This window comes from Erinaceus europaeus, chromosome 2, assembly GCF_950295315.1.
Source record: "Erinaceus europaeus chromosome 2, mEriEur2.1, whole genome shotgun sequence".
Lineage (NCBI taxonomy): Eukaryota > Metazoa > Chordata > Mammalia > Eulipotyphla > Erinaceidae > Erinaceus > Erinaceus europaeus.
The window spans coordinates 190794308-190810749 of NC_080163.1; the positions used below are offsets into that span (position 1 = coordinate 190794308).

General features: G+C 47.0%; 1 protein-coding gene across 3 annotated transcripts in view; it reads left to right on the plus strand.

Moving 5' to 3' along the window:
- The window catches only part of GRIK5 (glutamate ionotropic receptor kainate type subunit 5), a 96289-nt gene that overhangs the window by 48234 nt on the left and 31613 nt on the right, over positions 1–16442 (plus strand). For all 3 annotated transcript variants that reach the window (XM_060186047.1, XM_060186048.1, XM_060186045.1), the window contains 3 exons: positions 12914–13027; positions 13189–13298; positions 13588–13761. In XM_060186047.1, the coding sequence (XP_060042030.1) occupies positions 12914–13027; positions 13189–13298; positions 13588–13761 (398 nt within the window). The remainder of the gene's footprint in view (positions 1–12913; positions 13028–13188; positions 13299–13587; positions 13762–16442) is intronic.

The following is a 16442-nucleotide window of genomic DNA, read 5'->3' on the forward strand; positions in this document are numbered from 1 at the left end:
GGGCCTCCTCCTGATGCTGTTGGCTCAGGCAGCTGGCGATGGCAGTGACATTTTGGGAGAGAACACTGGAGGAGGCGCAGGCTGGGAATGCAGAGGGTGGGGGTTTGGCCCCTCCAAGCTCACCACAGGCCTCACAGCAGCAGCTGCTTGCTGGCTTTACGGGCTGAGAAAAGACTGCTCAAGCCTCCCCTCCTTTCCAGCCAGTGGGTCACTGCCCACTCCTGGTGTGAGGTCAGGGCCTGAAGCAAAGGGGCTGGCCCTGCCCTTCCCAGACACTCAGCAGGGAGTTGGGGACAAGGGGGATCACCTGTTGACCTGGGCCAGCTCCTTTCCTCCTCATTGCCAGTCTTATGAAGAGGGACTGATATAAGCCCAGTTTTCGCCTCTCCCGTTTCCTCTCATCTTCTCCCCCACCCATCTCTCTTTTTTTCATTCAGCTGGGGATAGTGTTTCCCCCAGTCCCATGGCACCTCCTATGTGATGCTTGGGTATCATATGGATGGCAAAGCAGGCATCCTACCTGGTGGGCTTTTTTTCTCCACTCCTCCTTATCTATCTCTTTTATTATTATTATTATTATTATTATTATTATTATTGTTATTATTGGGCCCTCCTCAATCGCTATCAAACAGGCCATGGCCGGTGTGCCACTGGGGAGCCAGAGACGACCTGAACTGCCCCTGCGGCTACAGAAAGACTATGACCCACATAGTCAACGACTGCCACCTCTCCAGATTCAAAGGAGGTCTCGAAACTTTACATCAGGCTCAACCTAACGCTGTTGACTGGCTACGGAAGAAGGGCAAACGCTAGAAGAAGAAGAATTGTTATTATTATTATTATTTACCAGAGCACTGCTCAGCTCTGGCTTATGGCGGTGTGGGGGATTGAACCTGGGGACTTGGGAGCCTCAGTCATAAAAGTCTCTTTGCATAACCATTATGCTATATCCCCACCCTAATTATCTTTATTTATTGGATAGAGACAGCCAGAAATTGAGATGGAAGGGGGTGATAAAGAGGGATAAAGACAGAGGCATCTGCAGCACTGCTTCACCACTTGCAAAGCTTTCTCCCTGCAGGTGGGCACCAGGGTGCTTGAGCCTGGGTCCTTGAGCATTGTAGCACTCTCAGCCAGGTGCGCCACTACCCGGCCCTTCCATTCCTCCTCTCTTTAATATTTTGATTATTTATTTATTCACGAAGAATGGTAGGCAGAGAGAGAGAAAGAACCAGACATCACTCTGGCACATGTGCTGCCAGGGATTGAACTTGGGATCTCATGCTTGAGAGTCCAATGTTTTATCCACTTCACCACCTCCCAGACCACCATCCCTCCTCCTTCTTATTTATTTATTTATGAGAAGGAGTGGGAAGTAGGGCATCAATTTAACATGCTATGCAGGTGGTTTGAGAGCTGAACACTTTAATCTGTGGAACTACTCAGATTGCTGCTGCTACTCCTCTTCCTCCTCCTCCTCTCTTAAATATGGAAGAGGATTTTCTTTTTCTTTTTTAAAATTTTTATATTTATTTATTTTCCCTTGTTTTTATTGTTGTAGTAGTTATTATTGTTGTTACTGATGTTGTCATTGTTAGGTAGGACAGAGAAATGGAAATGGAGAGAGGAGGGGAAGACAGAGAGGGGAGAGAAAGATAGACACCTGCAGACCTGCTTCACCGCTTGTGAAGCGACTCCCCTGCATGTGGGGAGCCGGGGGCTCGAACTGGGATCCTTATGCTGGTTCTTACGCTTTACGCCATGTGCGAATAACCCGCTGCGCTACTGCCCAACTCCCAAGGATTTTCATATATATATTTAATTTTATTGGATAGACATAGGAGAGGGAAAGGGGATAGAGACGCATACAGTACTACTTCTATCAGTCATGAAACTTTTCCCCGGCAGGTGGGGACCAGGGGCTTGAACTTGGATCCTTGTGTATGATAACATGTGTGCTCAACCAGGGACACCACCACCCAGCCCCTCTTTCTCTCTCTCTTCTCATGTGGTGCCAGGAATTAACCTAGAACTTTGTGTTTAAGTAGGGGCCTCAATTACTTATTTATTTTTCTCTCTAAACAGACATACACAAAATTTATTTTTACTATGGTACTACTCAGCTGGCTATTGGTGCGTACAACAGGGCTTGCCCTCTACCCAGGGAGGTCTCACCCTGGCCAAGTCCAGTTCTCTCAATGGACAGTCAGACACCAAGGTACCATGGCAATGGCAGAAGCAAAGCTGATACCCTGGTGGGCTGGCCCAATGCTGATGAATGACTTTCAGATGGAAGCCAGCCTAGAGTGCTGGCTCCCCTGATCACCTGGGCCCATCTCCAGTTATGATTCATTTATTACACCCAGTGGCCAGAGTGTGAATCCAGGCCCCAGCCTATTCCTCCCCAACCCCTGGCTATCTCTTTCTTTGCACTGGGGTCAATCCTCCCATGGGTTCTCTGCCAAGTGTGTCCCATGCATAGAGGTTGTTTAAGGGCAGAGCAGTTCCCTTAGGTGGGTTACTGGGAGTTTGGGGTAGGTGGGGTCAAGCTGATAGCAGAGGGTGTATTAGGTGTGTGTGGCAGGCAGTCCGATCCAGGGTGAAGGCCTGGTAGAGGGGTGACCATCAGAGACGTGTCCTGAAGGAAGGGGTCAGGTTTTTAATTTTTTATTTATTTTATTTTATTTATTTATTTATTCCCTTTTGTTGCCCTTGTTGTTTTTATTGTTGTTGTCATTGTTGGATAGGACAAAGAGAAATGGAGAGAGGAGGGGAAGACAGAGAGGAGGAGAGAAAGATAGACACCTGCAGACCTGCTTCACCGCCTGTGAAGCGACTCCCCTGCAGGTGGGGAGCCGGGGTTCGAACCGGGATCCTTATGCATTATCCACTGTGCCACCTCCTAGACCACACCTAATTTAATTTTTTGAAGTAATGTTCATATTACTTCAGAATATAAAGTTGTGTTTTATTATTTATATTTATGAGCTATGAATATATATTTTATAATATGTGTATTTATAAGTTATATTTATTTATTTTTGTCATCAGGGTAATATCTGGGACTTGTTATCTGGACAGAAAATCCAACACTCCCACTGGTCTTTTCTTTTTTCTTTCCTATATTATAGAATGGAGGGAAATTGAGAGGGAAAGGTGAGGGAGAAAGACACCTGCAGACCTGCTTCACCACTCGTGGAGCTTCCGCCGCTAGACTTCCAAGTCTTTGGACATGGTAATGTGTGTGCTCAGTGAGGTGTGCCACTGCCCAAGCCCCTTAACTTAATTTTCAAGCCATTTCAAAGTGACCACTCAGTTGTCCTCTTGAGAAGTAACCACATGGGACAAGAGCGGGGCAGGCCAGTGCGTTTGGAGGGTGCAGAGGAGAGAAGGTGCTCCAGTGACAGGTGGCAGCAGCAGGTGTGTACAGAAGGAGCCTGGCGGCAAGGGTGCCTGCAGAGTTTGGCCTCCGCGGCCAGCAAATGGTGTGGTTGGCTTCCACCCGTGTGGGACGTGGGAGGAGAAAAATGATTCTCTCTCACTGGGCAGGGCTCCTCTGAGATGCCTGTTTGAAATTCTCACTTGGACACCCGGATATCGTTATGTGGTTGGGCATGAATCACTTAAGGTGCCCTATTGATGGTTATCTGGGTCATTTCCAGGAGCTGCCAGTCTAAACAATGCCCTCCAGCAAGCAGGCCTGTGGGTTTTGTGGGCGCACTCCCCAAGGATCAATTCCGAGGAGTAGAAGTGCTAGGTTAAAGAGTCTGAATGTTTTATAAGTACATGCTGCCAAATGGCTGCTCAAAAAGACCCAGCCAATTTATATTCCTACCAGAAGAGCATGAGAATGTCAAATTCCCCACACTCTTGCCAACAGTGGGTACTATCAGTCTTTTAAAAAAGAATCTTTGCCAACCTGAAAGGCCAAAAATAATAGTCTATTGTTTTAATCTAAACAGAATGTTACATGGCTGAATATTCACCCCCACGCAGGCTATAATTTAGTGAAGCACCCCCCCTTCTTACCTCTTCCTTTCCTTTCCTCCCTTCCCCTCCCCGCCCCTCTCCTATTTCTTTTCTTTCTCCTTCCTCCCTCCCTCCCTTTTTTCCTCCCTTCCTTCCTTCCTTCCTTCCTTCCTTCCTTCCTTCCTTCCTTCCCAGAGTGCTGCTCACCTCTGGCTTATGGTGGTGCTGGAGGTTGAATTTGGGACTTTTGAATCTCAGGCATGAAATCAAATATTGTTTCCAAAACCATATGCTATCTCTTCACTCCCCCCCCCAAGATTTTTAAATTTTTATTTTTGTTATTATTTTTTACCAGAGCACAGATCAGCTCTGGCTTATGGTGGTGTGGGGATTGAACCTGGGACTTTAGAGCTTCAGGCCATATTATACTACCTACCCCTGCCCAGGATTTTTTTTTTTTCATTCGTTAGATGTGTGAAATAAGTTCACATGGGACAGAGAGAAGGAGAAAGAGAAGACAGAAGTATTGGAAATTAAACTGGGAGCCTCAGGCATGAAAGTTTAACATTCTGCCAGTTGAACTACCTCCCCAGCTATTTCTTTTCTTTCTTTTTTTTTTTTTTTTTCACTTATTAGTGAAGAGAGAGAACCAGAATATTACTCTGGCACATGCGGTACTGAGGACCAAATTCAGGCTCTCATGCTTCAGAATCCAGTACTTTATTCATTGTCACTTTTTCTTTCACCCAGAGCACTGCTCTGCCTCAGGCATGAAAATCTTTTGCATAACCCTTGTGCTCTCTCACAGGCCCTATAGTGAAGTCTTTGTTATACTAGTGGATTCCAGGGTTTGCTTTTTAAATATTTATTTATGATAGAAGAGAAGAGAGAAAGCACCAGAGCATCACTCTGGTACATTCAGTGCTGGAGATCAAGCTTAGGACCTCATGCTTAGGGGTCAGAAACACTACCCACTGCTGCCTTCTGGGCTGATCCAAGTGTGTGTTTGTTTTATTGTAAACTGTCCAGACATCTTTCTGCACAAGAGCTTGATTAGGTTGTTGCTGGTTAGGTTTGCTTCTGTGAGGAGGAGGACGGAGTAAAGCAATGACAACCCCCCCACCTACATTGATTTGTTTGTTGATGAGAGCCAGAGAGAGAGCCATAGAATCCACACTGGCACCTGTGATGTCAGGAATCAGACTTGGCACGTCATACTCAAAGGCCAGAAGCTCTACTTGCTGGTACCACTTATTTATTTTTTGAAACTCTATTAATAGCTAGAGAAGGAGAATCAGATATCACCCTGGCATACACTCTACTGGGGATTGAACTCAGGACCTCAGGCTTGTAAATCCTGTACCCAGGATTTACAACCCACAAGAGACCATTTTATATGTTTCATTATGTATTGTTGAATTGCTTCCCAGAAAGATTGCACCGGTCCCTGGTCTGGCTCCTTCCCAGTCCTGAGGGTTTTGAATAGCTTTTTGTTATCTAGACAGCTCTCTGCTTTTATTTGTGTACTGTGCAGCTGCGGTTTATAGTGGTACTGGGGATTGAACGTGGAACCTTTGGTGCTTCAGGCATGATAATTTTTTTTTTGCATAATCATTATGATATCTCCCCAGCCTTCATCATTTAATTTTTTTTCACTTCTTCCTTCCTTCCTTTTTTTTTTTTTTCTTTTTTGTCTCCAGGGTTATCACTGGGGCTCAGAGTCTGCACTATGAATCCACTGCTCCTGGTGGCCATTTTTATTTATTTATTTATTTATTATAGGACAGAGAAATTGAGAGGGGAGAGGAAGATAGAGAGGGAGAGAGAAAGATAGATGCCTGCAGACTTGCTTTACCACTTGTGAAGTGACCCTCCTGCAGGTGAGGAGCTGAGAGCTCGAACTGGGATCCTTGTGTGGGTCCTTGCGCTCCGTAATATTTGTGCTTAACCCAGTGCACTACTGCCTGATCCCCACTTTTTTCTTTATTTATTTTTGATAGAGACAGAGAGAAATTGAGAGGGATGGAGGAGACATAGAGGGGGAGAGGAATAGAGACACCTGCAGCACTGCTTCACCACTCATGAAGCTTCCCTCCTGCAGTTGGGAACCAGAGGCTTGAACCCAGGTCTTTGTGCATGGTATTATGTGTGCTCAACCAGGTAGGTGTGCCACCACACAGCCCTTTATTTATTTATTTATTTATTTATTTATTTATTTACTTACTTATTTATTGAGTGAGAGAGACCAGAACACTGCTTTATGGTGGTGTTGGGGACTGAACCTGGGCCCATTGGTGCCTTAGGCATGAGAGCCTGTTTGTATGACCATTATGTTGCTGTCTCCTTAGTTCCTCCCTGTCATTTTTATAGATTGAGAATCATTCTGAGACTTATGTTGTCAGAGAGATTCTGGGGTCAAGTTCAAATTAGGACTGACCTGCCAGGTCTGTGGACCCGCCCAGTGTTTCCCTGGGGCCTGACAGTTTAAACTGGAATGAACATCCATGGCAGCCAGCAGGATCCCCCATTGATTTTGCTGACCCTGAAGCTGAGCCATTGTGTGGTAGAAAGAGCCAGATGGAAACCCCTAGAACTCCCTCGTCTTTCCCAGAACAGTAATTCAAGAGCAGCAGTGTGTCATTTGAGGGAGCTACAGAGATCCAGGCCACCCCGCAATGATCAGAGTAAGTGGGTGGTGATGTCACCCCCATCCAGCTGACATGTTTGACCTGCCTAGGGAAACCTTGGAGAATGGCTGGACCTTGGAGAATGGCTGTGGTACACAGACTTAGGCAGGGACTCCAATCACAGTTGCCATCCCAAACCAAGTCTTTACTGGAACAAGTCCTCATGGCCCTGCTTCTCACCTGGCAAATGCTTTTATTATTTATTTGTTTTTCTGGTGAATGAATGCTTTTTTTCCCTTTCCCTCTTTCCAAGGACCAAGAAAGCCAGGACTGCCCAAGGCTACAGAGAACTTTATTTATTTAAAGACAGAGAGGGGAGTGGGGGCTGGCAGTGGCACAGCTGGTTGCATGCAAGGAACCGGGTTCAAGCCCCCCAGTCCCCACCTAAAGGGGAGAAGCTTCATGAGCAGTGAAGTAGTGCTGTAGTTTCTTTTGCTTCCTTCCTCCCTTATTTATTTATTTATTTATTTATTTTTATTAGAGCACTGCTCAACTCTTATGGTGATGCAGGAGATTAAACCTGGGACTTTGGAGCCTCAGGCATGAGAGTCTCTCTCCCCCGCCCTCTCTCTTTCTTTTTCTAATAATAAGTATTTTATTTATTCATTAATGAGAAAGATAGGAGGAGAAAGAAAGTCCCAGACATCACTCTGGTACATGTGCTGCCGGGGATTGAACTCGGGACCTCATGCTTGAGAGTCCAGTGTTTTATCCACTGTGCCACCTCCTGGACCACTCTCTTACTTTCTACGTCCCTTTTCCCTCTTGATTTCTCTCTTGACTTTATCCAGTAAAAATATAAATAAATAATTTTTTTTAAAAAGTCTACCTGGAGAGGTGAAGTCCCAGAGATGACCAAAAATATATATGATAAAATAAAAAGGCAGAGAGAGACCACATCACGGAAGCGTCTGTCATTGTGGTAGGAGCCAGGCTTGAACCTGGGTCACTTACATGGCAAAATAGTGCACTATCCAAGTGAGCTGCTTAGTGGGTCCTGAAGAAAACTTAATCTCATGCTCCATAGCCATGTCTCATGGGCAGGAGTGGTGGGGTGAGGCAAGAAACCGGCTGATGAAATCAGTTGGGATCCAGTCTGAAGACAGAAACAGCAATGGTTACTTGAGCAGAGAGACTATGATATAAAAAAGTGTCAGGTGGGGGTCGGGCGGTAGCGCAGCGGGTTAAGCGCACATGGTGCAAAGCGCAAGGATTGGCGTAAGGAACCCGGTTGGAAACCCCAGCTCCCCATCTGCAGGGGAGTCGCTGCACAAGTTGTGAAGCAGGTCTGCAGGTGTCTATCTTTCTCTCCACCCTGTCTGTCTTCCCCTCCTCTCTTGATTTCTCTCTGTCCTATCCAACAACAAACGACATCAACAACAACAATAATGACCACAGCAAAGCTACAACAAGGGCAACCAAGGGGCCAGGGGGATGACCTCCAGGAGCAGTGGATTCATGGTACAGGCACTGAGCCCCAGCAATAACCCTTGAGGCAAAAAACAAAAAAAATTGTAAGGTTTGTTTGTTTTTGTTCCCTGCTCCCTGCCAGGGTTTCATTGCTCTGTACTTTTCCAGTTAGAGACAGAGACACCACAGTACTAAAGCTTCCCCCAATATAGTAGGAGGTATAAAGAATTGTTGGGTGGTCCGGGAAGTGGCACAGTGGATAAGGCTTTGAATCCTCAAGCATGAGGTCCCAAGTTCAATCCCCGGCAGCACATGTACCAGAGTGATGTCTGGTTCCTTCTCTCTCTCCTATAATTTCTCATGAATAAATAAATAAAACTTTAAAAAAGTCATTAAAAAAAAAGAAAAGAATCGTTGGGAGGCAGGAGATGGTGCAGTGGTAGAATTCTGAATGTAAAAGCATGAGGTCTTGAGTTCGCTCCCCAGGGTCTCATAGGGTGTGTTCTCTCTGTTTCTCTCTTTCTCTTTTAATGGCCAGGGAGTTAACATATTGGTTATGCAAAAAGGATTCACACCTGAGGCTCCAAAGTCCCAAATTCAATCCCTGGTACCACCATAAACAGTGCTCTGATAATAAATGCATACATAAATAAAAATATAAATAATAGTAACTAATGACTAGAGCCAGAGAGATAGAGAACTGAGAAAGCTGAACTGGCAGGGGTCAACAAACCTTTACATAAAGGCACCAATAATAAATATTTTCAGCTTTCAGACTCTAGAGTCAGAATAGCCTGACTGCATGTTTTTGTTTGTTTTACTTTACCACCAGAGCTCTGCTCAAGCCTGGGTTTTTTGTTGTTGATGTTGTTTTGTCTTTTTACCAGAGCACTGCTCAACTCTGGTTTATGGCGGTGTGGGGGATTAAACCTGGGACTTTGGAGCATCAGGCATGAGAGTCTCTTTGCGTAACCATTATGCTATCTACCCTCCGCCCTCAACTCTGGTTTATGGTGGTGTAGGGGACTAAACCCGGGACTTTGGAACTGATTATATTCCATTAGGACTTTACTTAGACCATTTGCAGGTGTGCTGGACTTGGCGTGAGAACATACTTGGCTTATAGTTTGATCTCAAGTGTCCAAGGAGGAAGTGACTATGTCCCATGTCCTACAGGACCAGAGAAAAGAACTGAAACTTTTGAAAACTTAGAGAAAGGGCTCAGAGACCTATGGAGGGGGCTCCTGCTCGACCTTGGTGGAGAGGTTGGTTCTGCAAGTGTTGGGAAGCTACTTGCCAGATTCCTCTGCTGCCCCCAGTGTAGACAGGAAGAGGGATCAGACAGATACCTTCATGCGCCTCCTGCTTGCAGCCTTCCTCGAGCTCCCCCTGCTGATAGCCTCACCAAGAGAGAAGCTTTGCTTTGCAAGTAGCTGGGGTCCAGGTTGGGTTGAAACTCCGGGACCACCAATCACACATGGTTTGATAGATTTTCCAGCCACCTCCCTGTTGGTTGTTTGCTTATTGTCATTTGGATGATTTCACTGCTCCAAGTCAGTGCTTGTTTATTTTTTCCAGAGCACTGTTTGGCTTTTGGTGGTGTTGGGGATTAAACTTTCGGCCCTCAGAACCTCAGATATAAAAGTCTTAGGGAGCCAGGTGGTAGCGCAGCAGGTTAAGCGCTCATGGCACAAAGCACAAGGACCAGCGTTTACGATCCTGTTTCGAGGCTGGGGCTCCCCACCTGCAGGGAGGTTGCTTCACAGGTGGTGAAGCAGGTCTGCAGGTGTCTGTCTTTCTCTCCCCCTCTGTCTTCCCCTCCTCTCTCTGTCCTATCCAACAACAGTAGTGGCAATAATAACAATAACAAAACAAGGGCAACAAAATGGGAAAAAAATGGCCTCCCATTATGAATCCCCCAGTGGACTCATAGTGCAGGCACCAAGCTTCAGTGATTACCCTGGAGGCAAAAAAGAAAGTCTTTTATTTATTTATTTATAAAATATTTTTATTTATTTATTTGTTAATGGATAGAGACAGAGAGAAATTGAGAGGGGAGGGGGAGGTAGAGAGAGAGAAAGTGAGAGAGATACCTGCAGCTCCACTTCATCACTCATGAAGCTTTCCTCTGCAGTGGGGACCAGGGGCTTAAACCTGGGTCCTTGTGCACTGCAATACGAATGCTTAACCAGATGTGCCACTGCCTGGCCCCTTTTATTGTATTTATTTATTTATTTGAGACCACGGCACTGCTCAGCTCTGGCTTATGGTGGTTCTGGGAACTGAACCTGAGACCTTGGCGCCTCAGGCAGGAATATCTTTTGTAAAACCAAATTAGGGCAGTTGCAGGGGGGGGGGGTAACATAATGGTTATACAGACAGACTTTCATTCCTGAGCTTCCAAAGTTACAGGTTTTCTTCCCACCACCACCATAAGCCAGAGCTGAGCAATGCTCTGGTAGGAAAAAAAAAAAAAAAAAAAAAAAAAAAAAAACTAAGGGAGCTGGGCAGTGGCACAGCGGGTCAAGAGCACACGGCGCGAAGCGCAAGAACCTCACGGTTCCAGCCCCTGGCTCCCTACCTGCAGGGGGTTCCCTTCATAGGTGGTGAAGTGGGTCTGCAGGTGTCTTTCTCTCCCTTCCTCTGTCTTCCCCTCCTCTCTCCATTTCTCTCTGTCCTATCCAACAATAATAGCAGTAGCAACAATGATAACAACAAGGACAACAAAAATGGGAAAAAAAAAAAAAAAAAAAAAAAAGGCCTCCAGGAGCAGTGGATTCGTGATGCAGGCACCAAGCCCCAGCGATAACCCTGGAGGCAATACTAATAATAATAAATATAATAATAGTCACAAAAATTGTTCACTTAGATAGCATCTGACCTAGGTTTGTTAGGAATTAGACCTAGAAACTCAGAACCTCAGGTGTGAAAGTCTTTTTTTTTTTTTTCCCCTCCAGAGTTATTGTTGGAGCTTGGTGCCTGCACTATGAATCCACTTCTCCTAGAGGTTATTTTTTCCCCCTTTGGTTGCCCTTGTTTTATCACTGTTGTGATTATTATTACTGTTATTGATGTCATTGTTGTTGAATAGGACAGAGAGAAATGGAGAGAGGAGGGAAAGACAAAGGGGGAAGCGACCTCTCTGCAGGTGGGGGGCTGGGAGCTCAAACTGGGATCCTTCCGCCTGCCCTTGCACTTTGCGCCACGTGCACTTTTTTTTTTTTTTTCCTCCTCCAGGGTTATTGCTGGGCTCGGTGCCTGCACCATGAATCCACCGCTCCTGGAGGCCATTTTTTTCCCCCCTTTTGTTGCCCTTGTTGTGGCTTCATTGTGGTCATTATTATTGCCCTTGTTGACGCAATTCGTTGTTGGATAGGACAGAGAGAAATGGAGAGAGGAGGGGAAGACAGAGAAGGGGAGAGAAAGATAGACACCTGCAGATCTGCTTCACCACCTGTGAAGCGACTTCCCTGCAGGTGGGGAGCTGGGGGCTCGAACCGGGATCCTTACGCCGGTCCCTGCGCTTTGCGCCACATGCGCTTAACCCACTGCGCCACCGCCCGACCCCCCACTTTAAAAAAAATATTTATTTATTTATTTATTTATTTATTCCCTTTTGTTGCCCTTGTTGTTTTTTTAATTGTTGTAGCTATTATTGTTGCTGTTATTGATGTTGTCGTTGGAATGGAGAGAGGAGGGGAAGACGGGGGGGGGGGGGGGGGAGAAAGAGGGACACCTGCAGACCTGCTTCACTACCTGTGAAGCAACTCCCCTGCAGGTGGGGAGCCGGGGGTCGAACTCGGTTCCTTATGCCAGTCCTTGTACTTTGCGACGTGCGCTTAACCCACTGCGCTACCACCTGACTCCCACGCCATGTGCACTTAACCCTCTGGCTACCACCTGGCCACTGTGTGAAAGTCATTTTTGCATAACCAGTATGCTGTCCCCCAGCGCTTTCACTCTCTACCTCTCTGCCTCTACCTAATAAATAAATAGATAAATAAATACATAAATAAATAAAAAAACGAAAGGGGCTGGGTGGTGGCACACCTTGTAGAGCACACACATAACCATGCATAGGGACCCGGGTTCAAGCCCCCTATTCCCCACCTGCAGGTGGGAAATTCATAAATGGTGAAGTAGGGCTACGAGTGTCTCTCTGTCCCTCTCTCTGCCCTCCTTTCAATTATTGTCTCATCAATACATGAATAAATAAAAATTTTAAATAAAAATATATCAGAGCCTAACGATGAGAAAACAAAGGGAGTTGGGCGGTAGCACAACGGGTTAAGTGCACATGGCGCTAAGTGCAAGGACCAATGTAAGGATCCCGGTTCGAGCCCCCCGGCTCCCCACCTGCAGGGGAGTCGCGTTATAGGTGGTGAAGCAGGTCTGCAGGTGTCTCTCTTTCTGTCCCCCTCTCTGTCTTCCCCTCCCCTCTCCATTTCTCTCTGTCCTATCCAACAACGACGACATCAGTAACTACAACAATAAAACAAGGGCAACAAAAGGGAATAAATAAATATTTTTTAAATTTTTTTTTTAAAAATGAAGAAGCAAATAAATCTCAAGAAATATGACAAAAACATTAATAAAGCAGGGCCTTCTGAGCAAGCTGGCAGGGCAGTGGGAAAGGTAGGGTGGGGCAGCCACAGGGAACTCTCACAGCAGACGAGTGATGACCAGGGTTCAAGTTCAAGTGCCCTGTGACTCCTGGAGTGGGGCAGCCTCCTGGCCCCATTCACACACCCTTCTCTTGATTTCTGTTTGTCTGTCTGGTCTCACTTGCCTCTAACTGCCTGCGTGTCCCTGCCACTCCCTCTGCCCTCCCGCTTCCCCTCCAGCAGAAAGCAGACCTGGCCGTGGCTGCATTCACCATCACAGCCGAGCGGGAGAAGGTCATCGACTTCTCCAAGCCTTTCATGACCCTGGGGATTAGCATCCTCTACCGAGTGCACATGGTATGGTTCCCCCCTCCCTACCCACCCTCCCACCCGTGCACTCACTCTAGCTCCCTGAGCTAGGGCGGGTGGACACCTGCATCCCAAGAGGAACTGAACCTGGGGCCAGCTCCTGGGCTCCCTGGAGGTGGGGAGGAGGGCTCTCACTCCCTCTCCCTCAGGGCCGCAAGCCCGGCTACTTCTCCTTCCTGGACCCCTTCTCCCCCGCCGTGTGGCTCTTCATGCTTCTAGCCTATCTGGCCGTCAGCTGTGTCCTCTTCCTGGCTGCCAGGTGAGTCCCCAGCGCTGCCTTGGTGAAGAGGAATCTTGGGGGGAGCGTAGCCCATGCATTCCGTCCTCTGTGGACCAGCCTGGGCACACACCTTCATATCTCCCTGTCTCCATCTCTGACCTTGTCCCTGTGTTTTCTCTGGGCCTCACTCTTCCCATTTGTCTCTCTCTGTGTGTCTCTCCCCTTCCTTTCTTCCTCCTGGTCTGGTGGGGGGGGGGTGTTTCTCTCCTGTGTCGCTCCTCCTCCCTCATCTCCCTCTGCCACACCAACACCAAACGTCTCTTCACAGGCTGAGCCCTTACGAGTGGTACAACCCTCATCCTTGCCTGCGGGCTCGCCCTCACATCCTAGAGAACCAGTACACGCTGGGCAACAGCCTCTGGTTTCCTGTGGGGGGCTTCATGCAGCAGGGCTCGGAGATCATGCCCCGGGCACTGTCCACACGCTGTGTCAGTGGAGTCTGGTGAGTGTCTGTCTGTCTGTCTGTCTGTTTGGGGTTGGATGTCGCAAGGCCTGGGCCATTTGGTCCTCACCTCAAGGGATGTGGATGGGACACCAGCAGTGGGTCAGGGGCAGCAGAGGCCCGGCTCTGTCGATCATTGATTCTGTTGACCTTGAGTAGGCCACCTCCCACCCCAAGCCTTTGTCTCATCTGTGGGGGGAAAAAAAAGAGGGGGACGATGAGGGGTAAAATGCCACATCCTGGGCTGGGAGGGCACAGTGAAAAGCCCTTCTGGTGAGGCAGTGATCTGTCTGCTTCTAGGATGCTGTTGCTGCTCTTGCTGGTTCTTACATTACCCAGGACCCCACAGGGACCCAGAGCCTCAGAACTGGAACAGATTCCACTGTCCAGAAACCAACGTCATGGGCTGGAAAGAGACAATAATGGTTTTCAAAAAAAGCTTTCATGCCTGAGGCTCTATGGTCCCATGTTCAGTCCCCAGCAAACCCATAAACAGAGCTGAGCAGAGATCTGGTTAAAAATAAAAACAGGCCCAGACAAGGACACCTATTCTGCCAAAGTCCCATATGATCCCAGTAGCTTGGACAGGACTGACTTTGTCCATGAAGTATCCTGTTATTTTATTTATTTATTTATTGACACCAGGGTTATTGCGGGGGCTCAGTGTCTATAGAATCCACCACTTCTGGTGGTCTTGTTTATTTATTATTTGATAGGACAAAGAGAAATTGAGGAGAGGAAGATAGGGAGAAAGACACTTGTAGCACTATTTCACCTCTTGTGAAGCCGCCCCCCTGCAAGTAGGGATTAGGGTGTTTGAACCTGAGTCTTCCCATCTGGTAATGTATTCCCTCAACCTGGCACACCACTTCCCAGCCCCCATCCTTCCATTTAAAAAAAGCCATTTCCTGTTAGCTGGCAGCATTTAAACACTGGGCAAGCACACTCACAAATCCAGATGGCTTCCTCTCTTGGGTTTTTAAAAAAGATTTTATTTACTTATTAACACAAGATAAGGGGGGGAGAACATGAACTAGAGCATCACTCTGGCACATGGAATGCCAGGGATTTAATTTAAGACCTATAATTCCAAGTTCAGTATCCTACTTACTGTGCTACCTCACAGACCTAGATTACTTCCTCTGTTGGAGATCTGGAGGATCTGGATTCTGGGCCACATTCCTACCTCACTATTCCTTGTCCCTTTGGTCCCTTCTCCCACCATCAAGCACTTCTGTTTTTATTATTATTATTTACTTATTTATATATTGGATAGAGGCAAAAATTGAGAGGGGAGGGGAAGATAGAGAGGGAAAGAGACAGAAACATCTGCAGCCCTGCTTCACGAACACTGTTGAAGATTTCCTCCTGCATGTGGGGACCAGGGGCTTGAACCTGGGTCCTTGTGCATTGTAATGTGTGCACTCAACCAGGTGCACCACCACCTGACCCCCATCAAGCACTTCTGACCTGGCCTCCAGAAGCATCCATATTTGCTTCCCTGCCTCTTCCCCAGCAACTGGGAGTGCCCTCAAGGTAGCACACTGGTTTGTGCAACAGACTTTCATGCCTGAGGCTCCAGGGTCCCACCACCATAAGCCAGAGCTGAGCAGGGCTCTGATAAAAAAGAAAAAAGAAGAAGAAGAAGAAAGAAAGGAAGAAAGAAAGAAAGAAAGAAAGAAAGAAAAGGAAGGAAAGGAAAAGAAAAGGAATTGTGAAAGTGACATTTCTGTGGATTTTTTTTTTCCAACTTCAGTATTTCTTTAGTGAGGAAATGTTGATTTACAGAATCATTGTTATTATAAGAGTACATTTCCACATCTCCCCAGAGAATATTTTGTTTTTCCCGCTTTGTGTGATTGTTAAACACTAGCAGTTCTGGGAGTCGGGCGGTAGCTCAGTGGGTTAAGCGCAGGTGGCACAAAGCTCGAGGACCAGCGTACGCACTAGCAGCTCGACTTAAATTCATACAGCACTTCCTGCCAGCAAAATGGCTCATGTGGATAGTGTGTCTGCTTGGCCATGTGGAGGACCCAGCCAGATTGAGGGAAGCTGTGGTGCTGTGGTCTTTCTTTTCCTCACTCTGTCTCTCCCTTCCTAGCTAAAAGGAAGGAAGAAAAAAAAAACCTTGGCCTGAAGTAGTGAAGCCCTGAGGAGGTGAAAAATCTAGGGTCCAGAGTACACACAACATGTTAGAGAACCTAGGTTGTAGCAAGGGGAAGATTCATAAGTGATGGAGCAGTGCTACATGTGTCTCCCCTCTCTATCTCTCCCTCTCTCTTTATTCTCCCTTTCTATTTCTTTCTGTCTCACCTTTAAAAAAAAAAGGGGGGTCGGGCGGTGGCGCAGTGGGTTGGGCGCATGTGGCGCAGAGCACAAGGACCGGCATAACGATCCCGATTCGAGCTCCTGGAGAGTCGCTTCACAGGCGGTGAAGCAGGTCTGCATGTGTCTGTCTTTCTCTCCCCCTCTCTGTCTTCCCCTCTTCTCTCCATTTCTCTCTGTCCTATCCAACAATGAACAACATCAACAATGGCAATGATAATAACCACAACGAGGCTACAACAATAAGGGCAACAAAAGGGGGAAAAAATGGCCTCCAGGAGTGGTGGATTCATGGTGCAGGCACCGAGCCCAGCAATAACCATGGAGGAAAAAAGAAAGAAAAGAAAAGAAAAAAT